This window comes from Humulus lupulus, chromosome 6 (genome assembly GCF_963169125.1).
Source record: "Humulus lupulus chromosome 6, drHumLupu1.1, whole genome shotgun sequence".
NCBI classification, from domain to species: domain Eukaryota; kingdom Viridiplantae; phylum Streptophyta; class Magnoliopsida; order Rosales; family Cannabaceae; genus Humulus; species Humulus lupulus.
In genome coordinates, this window is record NC_084798.1 from 56,078,092 (window position 1) to 56,089,985 (window position 11,894).

Consider the following 11,894-nt stretch of genomic DNA (forward strand, 5'->3'; position numbering starts at 1 on the left):
CCTTCCTTCAGTTTCTCTAACTCTTGTATCCCTCTGTCGCAGAGTATTATCAAGAAACTCAACCGATCTTCTATTTTCTTCATAGTCTTCCAATGTATCCTTAGAATCACCTAGACTAGTGTGGGCAATTCTCAACACATGATATAGATATAGAGAGAAGAAGAGAAAATAACAAAGAGGCTTAGAAAATGACTTGTGTTTAGAGAGAATCTAAAACTATCAGAAAACCAGTGATTAAACTTATCTTTTGACTTCTCTCTAAGCACTCCTTTTATAGAATCAATAAAACCATTTAATTTAATTAAAAAATAAATAAAATAATAGCCATTTTAAAGCCCTAGGTCGAAATTATTATGGGCTTTAGGCCCATGAAATTTCTCATTTGATTATAAGCCCATTGAACTTAAAATCAAGGCTTGTATTATTTTCTATTGATTTAATTAATCAAATAATTATTTAAATCCTTTATCAAATTAATTATTTAAAATTTGAACCTTGATTTAAACTTATTTATTAATTTAGATACCAATTTATCTTAATTAATAAATCTGTCATAATTTCTTTTTTCTTCTCAAAATTACATAACTCTGTGAAACTATCCAAAATTGACCTGGTCAACTTTGATAATTCTAATTGATAATTAAATCAACTAATTGAGACCATCTAGATGATTTTATCCAAGGTACAATCGGGGCTATGGGCCTATGAAATCAAGCTCCAATAAGATATCATAAATCTAACAAATAAATTTACTAACTTATTAATTCTTTGTGACTCCACTATAGACTCGGAATTGCACTCTTGAATTCATAGAACGCTCTATGAAAAATATAGATACGTTATTAATTATCCATTGTTACAACCATAATTATCACTCAATCCTCTATAGACGATCTACAATGAGATAGGACTAAAATATAATTTTACCCCTCATTGTATTTTCTCCTTAAAACACTTAGTTCCTTGTAAATGATATTTTAGTAAACTAATTTAATTACTAAAATGAGATCTCTATCATTTAAGACCTTGAACCAAACTAAAAGGAAATCATCGTTTCACTTCTTCATCAGAAACTATAGATGTTCATGTCTATGATTAACAATCCCACTTAATTATACTATCGAGTTCCCAAGATGTAAGTATGGGCTAGTCCGTAGGGTAAGCTGGTAACGAACAAGTCAAAGAACTCAAATTATACAATCAGTTAGAATACTAACCACTCAGAATTGAGATTGAATTAACCTATGGTCAACTATATGATATGACTAGAATAGATAATAACGGTATGTTTACTTATCTTATCAACTATCAATATCGATCCTGCCTGATGTAACAAATACATTCGATCTTATCTACTTTGCTAATGTTCTGGAAAGAACATAACATTGTAATGTGTAAGTAGATCATATCATAGATTGGCAAGTCAGTGTAAATCATGTGCACTGATTAATCTTAGGACTAACTTATTTTGAACATATAATCATATTTATATTCCACTGTGATTACGTCACTATAAATAAGATTAGCTATATGCTTGGGTTTTAATGGAAGTTTATATTAAACAATTAATCATGAAAATAAAACATGTGAGCAAAGTGATTAACCAAGTCAAAAAATGATTTCTATTCTTTTATTGATAATAAAATGAGATTACAAAGAATTTAGGTTTTAATTAGGGAATGAAACCCCAACATAAACAACAACCCTATTTTAACAACCATATCGAACTACTATCGAGCTCCATCGAGCTCACATTGAGCTAATCTCAACCAGTAAACAACAACCCTATTTTCACACCCATATCGAACTATTATCGAGCTCCATCAAGCTCACATCGAGCTAATCTCAAACAGTAAAGACAACCCTATTTTAACACCCATATCAATCTACTATCGAGCTCCATTGAGCTCACATCGAGCTAATCTCAAACAGTAAAAACTAAACTTGTGTAGCATATCGAGCTCCTATCGAGCTCTCATCGAGTTCATATCAATCCTGGACACCCCCATCAAGCTCCTATCGAGCTCTCATCAAACTCATATCGAGTTAATAAAAATAGAACTTGTAAAATTGAAAACAAAACATAATATCTACCACTATCGAGTCATTAGGTATAAATGCCTTACCCCATCATTGAGCCACGACTGGGGTGTCTTCCACATCAGAAACCACGCTGGACCGTGATTCTCAGTCTTTACATCCCTTGGGGTCTTGTTGGGGATGTCTCCAAGTAACCACTTGGACATTGTCCTATACTGTTTGCGATATGGCTTCTTGAGCGGGTCCATCACCTGTGTAGCCTCCTCTTCTGGTGCAGCTACATCAGTGCGAGGTCTTTTCCTCGTGGGATCGGTGTAGTCCTCAAACCAATCTCGCTTGCGTCTTTGGCGTCTAGTCCTTAGAAACCAAACCTCAGCAACATCCTGAGGGTTGATAATAACGACTCCCGGAGTCCCAGCATCAGGTGTCACAATGATGGTAGGAGGCATTGTTGGATCATCAACATAGTCCATAGGAATATCTAGTGACTCTGAGTCTGAATCTTCATTGGAGCCCCTCGGTTTCTCCTTAATAAATGTCAGGATCTGACTGACTACGTCCAGGATCACTGCCTGGTACTTCAGGAGGGTCTCCTGTTGACCCTCGACTCTGTCCAACTGCTCAATCAAGTCGACGAGCTCAAGGGCTGAGGCTGGGTTTGGTGTTAGGGTTGAGGCTAAGGCTGGGGCTGATGTTGGGGCTAAGGCTTGGGCTGAGGCTGCGGCAACAAGAGAGGTAGGACCTGCAACCTCCTCCTCTGGGGCAGCATCATCAAATATCTTTGCTGCCTCGGTTGCCTGAGAAACTATCTCCACGATTTTTTCAAAAGTCGCATCCTCCTCCTCATCAGCCTCCGAGAGATCTTGGCCAAGCCCAGGATAAAAGGGAAGATCTCCCTCTGTCAACGACAAATAATAATCTGGCCGAGGCTTCAACATGGGAAGGACGATCAACTGCAAACAACATAAAACATTTGGTTAACTCAAATAATCATAAAAGATAAGCATATAGATAAAAAAAAATTGTTTAATGTCAATCAAATATAACTTACATTCTTCTTCGATAACATCAGTGAGATGACGGACTTGGTAAAATCCTTGTTCCTCCGATGTGACCAACTAAGCATTCTCGGGACCATGTTTCCTGAGCTCACAACAAACTCCATCGCAAGCTGCTGGATAGCCTCATATGCCCAGTACTGTAACGCCGAGGCATAACCATACATACTATACTTGGACTCTTGCTGCACCTTGGCATCCTTCTCGTTGTCATAGTTGGCATTTTGCTTCACCATGTTCTTCTTACAAAACTGCAACAGCCTCCTATAAGAGTACTTCCCCCATGGATAGCTGAAGAAGTACTCTACGCACTACTACAAAATTGTACTTAGACGACATGCATGAGATGACGTTTGTAGTAGAACTATTGTGTCATGTTAAAAATATACATGATACAACAGTCGCTCACAAACTATTGTGCCATGCAAATTAAAAATCACATGAAACGACAGTTCGAATGAGACTGTTGTAACATGCCTATTTTTAACATGAGACAACATTTCTACTTAAACTGTTGTCTAATACAATACGAATTTTCTAATCAATACCAATTTTGAGACTATAAAGAAATATTTCCCTCTAAATTTATATTATCATTTATTTGGATAAATAATAATATATATCCAATTGGATGAAAGGTTTATCCTAAAATTTGTGAGATTTAAAATAAATTATGATTTAATTATAATATTTGGGATTAAAAGAAAGAGTTTTGATTAGTCAAGATTATTGGATTAAAATATTATTTAATTAAAAATGGGGCTTTTAAAAAATAAAATGAATTTAGTAAAGGACTTAATAGAGATGATTTTTGAAATTTGGGGCCAAAAGGAAATTAAAGAAATTGATTTTATAATAAAATTTTATTTAATAAAAGTAAAAAACTAAAGATATTATTTTATTTTTCCTCTGACCTTGTTTCTCTTTTCCGATTTCTTCATCTTCTTTTTTCCTCCAATTTCTTTTGCTGCTACTCGTCGTCCCTGTCAATGAAGCGCCGAACGAGACAAACATTGTTGTCTCTGCATCCGAGCAGATTTGGGCAGATTTGGGGAAGCAAGAACTTCCGGTGTCTGGGAAAATCTGGGTAAGCATCTCTTTCAAACGACATTCTTTTAGATTTGGTGATTTCCGGCATTAGCATATTTAGTTGTTCTTGGTTGTTCTTTGTGGTGAATTTATTATATGTGGGAAATAGTTAAGTTCTGTTCTGGGTTTGATAATAGGTTTGGTTATTTGGGGCTTCTTCTCTGTAAATGCGAATTTGTAAGGGTATTGACTCATGTTGTACCATTGTATGTCTTTGTATTGTAAAGAAAGAAGAAGAAGAAATTACGGTAAAGCTATGGGCAGAAATCAAGATCGTAATTTCTATTAAGTATCTTCCATTTGTGTTTCTTTCATTCTTTTTTCTTTTTTAGCATCTCTGTATCTATCTTTGTGTTATTCTATAAAATTTCAAAGTAAAGTACTGAGGTGCTTACTCTCAAAATTCCCAGATTTTATTTTTGTTCATAGATAACTTATTCTACTTTTGTCTACAATTTGACTGATTTTAAGATGAATTGTTTTTCAGGTATTTCTCTGTTTTGTTATTATTTGTAAGTAGCTTTTTATGGGCTGGTGTGTTGAGTAAGGTTAATAAGACAAATATATGTTATAAAACAAGTATAAATGTAGTTTGGTGAAGTTTTAATCTTACCCCTAGCGGAATGAAAGGTAGCCAGTAATGGTTGTAAAACACTGCAAAAACAGGTCATGAAGACACAATATTACCAGTTCAATATATAAGCATATATATAGTACTTACACTGTAACAATGTTGACTAAAAAATTCGTCTTACCATGGGAACAAATAGCGGAATGCAGTGGTGATATACCTGGCACAGAAAGAAGGAAAGTGCAATGGACAGATACTTGTGGGAGTGAGCTTGCTGAAATCAAGGAATTTGAGCCCAGGTATGGCATTCTTATAATTCACTCAAGGTTTTGATTCTTTCCCTTTATAATTTATGCTTTACATAATAGCTGATGATAAAATTCTGTATTTTTTCTTTTCTCTTTCTCTCCCTTTATTTATTTAGTTTTAATATGTTTGTTTTCGTCCTTGTTTAGTTGATCGTACTTATAATTTATTACTTCTGGATATGAAATAAATTTCTATTAGATTATTTATGTATAATACTTGAATGTATGTGTGACTCGTTGTTGGTTCTCCGAGTATCATTGCTTTGTTTACCTTTACCAAACTGATGATTGCTTATCTATAATAAAGCATGTTGTGTATGACTTGTAAATATAATGAAGGAAATGATAAAAGCAAGGAAATGAGAATTTAGGACTGAAAGATAATTTCATCTTATATTTCATGGTGGTTATGTTTTTTCATATGTGAGACAGATATAAAATTTCATGAGTTTTTACACAAAAAGGAAAATTGATTGGAGTTCTAATAGGTGTCTATCCTTCAGTGTTAAGTTTGTCTTTAAATGTTATTGGTAGTTAAGATTTAAGAAAACAAGTTATTAAAACTTGTGAAAATCTGCAAAAGTAAGCTGGGCCAATCAATAATTGGTTTGTTTATGTTAGAGATTAATGCACCAGTGGCTGAGAAATGCATATGCCACCTCAATTAATTAAGTATATTATTTATTGTGTGTCATATATTACTAATTTCTTTGCTATGGCTGTGGTTAATTAGGGTATTGAATACTAATTTCTATCTTTAATCTTTACACGTAAAGGACTTGATCTTGATTTGTGTACTGAATCTGTGTCAGTGAAAGGTGAGTTAGGACTTTTATATTGTTGTATGTTTGTGGGAAGTTTGTGTTTGTGCAATTTAAAAGAACATTGACCAGTGAATCCAGTTTATTTATTAATTTTAGAAGGATTGGTTATTTAGAGCGTATATTCACTTTAAAAGACTAGAGGATGGTATTGAATTTGTTGAACTCTTGGAGGGGCGTGTTAGTTAATGGGAAGGGTATTTGCTTATCTGTTTTCTACTATTGAGTTAATGCTTTGGTGTTATTATTTTCAAGTTATATATATACATATAAGATTTATAGAAATATGATTCTTATCAACTTTGGAATCCTTTTAAAAAATTCAAAACTTATTTTACTAAGTTTTTAAGTCTACCTTGTGTAGATTCCATTTCTTTGAGTAACCCCACCAAGTATCCCTCTGAGTTTCTGTCTACTTTCAAATAAGGCTAGATATGTTCCCATCTCGCTCAAGGTGAATGTGAATGTAAAGTGCATCAATTTCTTCTCAGATCGAGAAAAATGGATGTTTTGTTGAGTTGGAGTCCTTGGGTACCACTGTGATATGTAGATACCTGAATCCTCTTTGAGTTCAAATATGTGCTTCATCATGTAAAAGTCCTTTGTACTTTTTGGCAGTATGTTATCTTGATGTATAATGCCACCCTGCAGATCTTCTCTTGTTTTGTCATTGGTTAAGTAGCAATGTTTTTTTTCTAGAAAAAAAAAATTTCATTATCTTTCTGTGGAGCAAGAGGATAGAAAATCATATACTTTAACATATTGGCATTAGGCTTTACATTTGTTTCACCATGCTATCATTTTGGTTTTCTCCAGGTCAACTAAAGCTGATCGACACAGTAGAGAATTTTTAAGCGATCTAAATGATGACCAAGTATGTTCACATTCTGGTTTTCCTGTTAAGTAAGTAATGGCATCCATGTATTTGTTTGGGATTCTCTCTCTTTTTCCTTTTTAAATCTTTTTTTTTACCCTATCAGCTAGAAGAACAACTGATTAGATCGAGCCAAAGGCTTGAAGAACTCAACAAAGAGGTTTGTCTTTCATTTTGATTTGAAGAAGAATCTTATGCTTGAACATTGTTTGCTTACAATTTCAAGAGGTTCCAATTATTTTCAGAAGTTTACTAATGACCATCGGAAGATATGTGGTAGTTTCCTTAGTTTCTTTATTTGAGGGAGCTACCGTTCATTAAGGATTATGGATATAGACAAAAGAAAAGAACATGAGCCTCGCCACTTTCTTGGTGGAGTAAATGCACAGTCAAAACTTCGCTGCTAAGAATTCAGTGGAAACACACGCACATTGTTATCTTTATCTCAGCTTTTTGTGTGGAGGAGAATCTAAGATTCATTACTTTTCAGATTCTGCAGATGGAAGATAAGTTAGAAGAGAAAGGAAAATCTGTTTTGCACTTGCAGCAGAAGTCCAAGGTAAATTGTATTCTTCTTGCTTGAGTTATATAATTTTACTTTTTTGATAATTATTCTTTTCACCACTTCCGTTTTCACATTATCAGCAAGTGGCTTTCATTTCCCCGTAATATTTTGATGATTGATGCAGAAATTGGAACTCTTTGATTAATGCAAAGAAAACCTCATCATACAATAAGACACAGTTGAAGCTCCAAAGTCCTTGGAAGAATTCTCTGCATTATTGGATAATTGTTCTAATGGTGACATTATGTTGATAATCAATCGCATTCGAGTGAGCAATGCAATCAAGCTTGCAGCAGAAAATCGGAAGAAGATGCAAGTATGAGATTTTGTAACATAAATATCTTGATCTATTGTATATTTTGAAGAATTTTTGGCCCAAGTATATTGCTATTGCTGTCGTGGTATTTTCTTAGCGCTTACCTGTACTTCCGCACAATTTTCAGGTGTTTTATGGTGTGTTGCTACAATATTTTGCTGTACTGGGAAATAAAAGGCCATTGAATATTGACTTACTGGATTTGTTGGTGAAGCCATTGATGGAAATGAGTGTGGAGATTCCTTACTTTGCTGCAATATGTGCTCGTCAAAGGATTTTGCGAACTCGAACACAATTTTGTGAGGTTATCAAGAACCCAGGTTGGTCATGTTGCTATTAGATGATCTTAATTAATTTCTCTCAGAAAGTTGATCACTCAATGGCTGTGTAGCTGCTATCTTATCACGTGATCTGATTTTCTTTGTCATTGCAGAAAACAGTTGTTGGCCTTCTTCAAAGACGTTAATTCTTTTGAGGCTTTGGTCTCTAATATTTCCCTGCTCTGACTTCCGTCACGCGGTCATGACTCCAGCTATACTGTTGATGTGTGAATATCTTATGCGTTGCCTCATTGTGTCTGGTCGTGACATTGAAGTTGGCTCTTTCATTTGCTCAATGCTTTTCTCTGTATGTTTTTTATTTTATATTTCAACTTCCTTTGTTAGTAATTAATGTCATACATATGGGAGAGCAAAGCTGGCGTTGTACTTTCTTCACTGCATTTCAAAGTCTTGGTGCTTAAAGCAAATGCATTTAATTTATTAAATGAAGCGCTTCCTATTCTTATAACTATTCTTGTGACTTATGTACATATATCCCAGCATTTTCCTTGTGTCATCAGCCAGTTATTTCATTTAGCAATTGCAGGCTCTATGTATTCAGCAAAAAAAAAAAATGCAGGCTCTATAATTAAGTAATTTATGATGCAGGTTGCTAAACAATCTAAGAAGTTCTGTCCTGAAGCAATTGGGTTTCTTCGAATGCTGCTGATGGCAGCAAAAGATGAAAAACCAATGTCAAATCAGGATACTCAAGTAAGATTCTTTTGTTATACGTTATGTATTTTATAGATGTATAGGCTAAATGTATTCCATATTGTGAGTAATATATGAATCTATGGTCGACTGCTAATATCATATGAATGTAATTCCAGTCCATGTCTAGTTTGTTTTGGCATTTAAATACCTTTTCATCCTGTTATATTTATTTGCAGTACTATTATCTTATGGAGATAAAGGAGCTCAAGCCCCTGCTTTCTACACGTGGTCATGTAAATGAGATCAATCCATTGAATTTCTTCACTATATTGGACCTACCAGAGGACTCTCCCTTTTTTGACACCGACAGTTTTAGGTTAGTAATTGATAGAGTTTTCCAATTACTTCATATTTTGTGATGGCTGTCCAGTTTCTAGCAACTTTGTATGGTGCTCTCAAAATTGCTCCATCAAGTGATGAATTGATTCGAGCGTCTTTTTTAAAGCATTGAAACATTAATATATTGACATGACTAGACAAGCTGATAACGTGTTACTCTGTTACATGACATTGGCTTATAATCATTGGCCAAGGCCAACGACGAGGTAAGAATTTAGTAGATAAGAAGATTGTGAAGAGGAGGAACTAGCCAATTAGGTGGTGCTGAAACCTCATTAACATAGATGGTACCAATGAACTAGGAAGAACTAGAAGACTTGGGGGAAGAAAATACCTTTTTTCATTTTATGAAAATGGTTGCTTTTGTTAATAATTTTGATTGATTGGTTCTTTCTTAAAAAAATTACTAAAAATCATGTTCTCTAAATAAACTTGATAGTATTTTAGAATTGATTTGTTATATTGCTCCTATTTTTAAAACCAAAATCTGCTATATAAAACCAAAATTGATTTGTTATATTGCTCCTATTTTTAAAACCAAAAAAGGGATTCTATATATATATATATATAGAATTGATTTGTTATATTGCTCCAAAAATAAAAAACTTTATGCTGATCCAGAAAAGTTAAAGCAACAAAATATAAGAATTTTAATGTCTACTCTATTCAAGAATTGCAACCAGTAGTTGAATTTTCGTCTTAGTTTATAAATTACCTAACTAAATCTTTTAAATATTAACACAACGTTTTTCTTTTAATACCATGTAATATATTTTCATTATTTCACATATTTAATATTTATTATGGAAATCATATAATTTTTAAATATTTCTGTTTTAAATTGTTTTAAATTCAAACATATGTAGTGCAAAATATAACGTGCATTGCACGAACATTCTAACTAGTATATATATATAAGTTGAATATAGTTTTCGTGCATGCTAAACAAAGTATATATATTGTAGTTATCAGTCCCTTTAAGTTGATTAATCTCTTAGACAGCTCTCTAAGCCATTTTCATTGGATTATGACCAATGAGACAATCTAAACTTAATGCTCAGCTGGAACTATGTGTTTTCATCTATACATGCCAGATTATTTCAGTGTTCGATTTCAATTTCATCGTTGACAATTAAATTAATCCTACACACACATATATATATACATATTATTTAGTTTTACCTCCTTTTATTATTATTATTAATTGTATTTTTCTTAACCATGCATATATGTAACCCGCGGTGTAAGATTTTGTACCCTGTTATTCTAGCTAGCTAGTTATAATGTTATTTCTTGCTAATATACTTAATAATATAAGAGTGTGTGTCTATCAATATATAGGAGTAGATTTTGCATCCCGTCCACCCCATAACTGTTAGATCAATGGTTGAGTTAATCCAATGATTATTAATCATTGGAACTCCTCAAAGTTCATCAAATTAAATTTAGAGTACATGCAGTGCATTCTCTGTTTCTTTCCTTTCCTTTTTTGTTTTTGTTTAATTTTTTTTTTTTTTGGCTAAGATTCTTTTTTGATCTGATTACTATAAAGATATATATCTAAAATGGTATGCATGATGATACAACTTTGATGTATTGATGCCTGTCAGTTTGCGCTTGCCCTACCAGAAGAGTATAATATTAATATAGCATATTTAAGAGAGATAATTAGAATTTTGGTGAAGGTGGGGGAAATGATAATAATATATATGATATTGGTCAAGAAATATATCAATCCGTATACAAAATAAAAGTATAGTTGAGACATAGTTTTCATATGGAGTGGCCGGACTAGGCCGCTACTCGTTGTTCTACAACTTAAAAACTATACAAAGATTCTTAATTGGTGTAACACATCAACTTCCTCAATAGTACTTTCAAATTCTACATCTTTTTCAATTAGGTTTTCCTAATGAGCTACTCGTGTTTCACACTATCCATATGTGTGCCCTATATATATTATAGTTTATAATAATATTTTTCTGTATATATATATAGATATATTGATTGATCAATTCAAATAACTTAAAAGCAATCAATAAGACAAAAATCTTCCACTTGTTAACATTTTATTATTAAATTTAAGATCATTCATCCCTATCAAATTATTTTACTTGGTAAAATATTTTGAATTATTGTATACGGATAGGGAAGCTTTGTTTGACCCCTATACATTTCATTCAGAAAATGAGAAAATCATTTGTCCCATGGTAATAAGCAAATAAGTAACTAAGTCAATCTATCACTCGTTTAGTACCTGCATCTACCTTTAGCTGTCATAATTGCATTTTTTTTTCCTTTTACAACAATAATAAAAAAATTGATTGGATATTAAACCTATTTTGTTATAAATTTCGATTAACATCGCAAGTATAGATAGCTAGGTTTATATAATATGCATATCATCCTTAGATCTAATCCATTATATTGAAAATTTTCTATTTAAAGCAATTATTCATCACCTGGCAAGCGATGTGTCGTCATCATGCGGGCGATTATCAGGTACATTTGCTGGCAGTAGTATTATTATTCTTTTATTCTTTTTAATATTATACATGTGTATTTTAGAGGAGTTTGAATATCTTAAATATTCATCCATAGTGAAGTAGGTTTTGGGATTATAATTGTGTGCTGCGGTGATAACGGATGGTTGAAAACTTGCATGTATTAGTGAAGTAGGTTCTGAAAATTGTGTGCTGCTGTGATATATGGATGAAAACATGTGTGTTGGTTGATTTGTTTGTGCTGATTGTGATAGATGGCTAAGCTAGTAAATTAGGGTATTTGCTGTCTTATTTTCTGTTTGATTTACTTTTATACTTTAATGTTTTCTCTTCAAAATTTTAATGACAATACTCCTATAAATGATATCGCAA

At 32.9% G+C, this 11,894-nt stretch overlaps 1 protein-coding gene across 1 annotated transcript; it reads left to right on the forward strand.

Moving 5' to 3' along the window:
• Positions 1-7,511: 7,511 nt before the first annotated feature.
• LOC133784034 (uncharacterized) lies at positions 7,512-11,582 on the forward strand. The gene is made up of 6 exons (XM_062223572.1): positions 7,512-7,642; positions 7,770-7,962; positions 8,076-8,269; positions 8,572-8,676; positions 8,856-8,995; positions 11,467-11,582. Exons 1-6 carry the CDS (start codon positions 7,571-7,573, stop codon positions 11,537-11,539), a joined length of 777 nt encoding a protein of 258 aa, XP_062079556.1. The 5' UTR covers positions 7,512-7,570; the 3' UTR covers positions 11,540-11,582.
• The last annotated feature ends 312 nt before the right edge of the window (positions 11,583-11,894 follow it).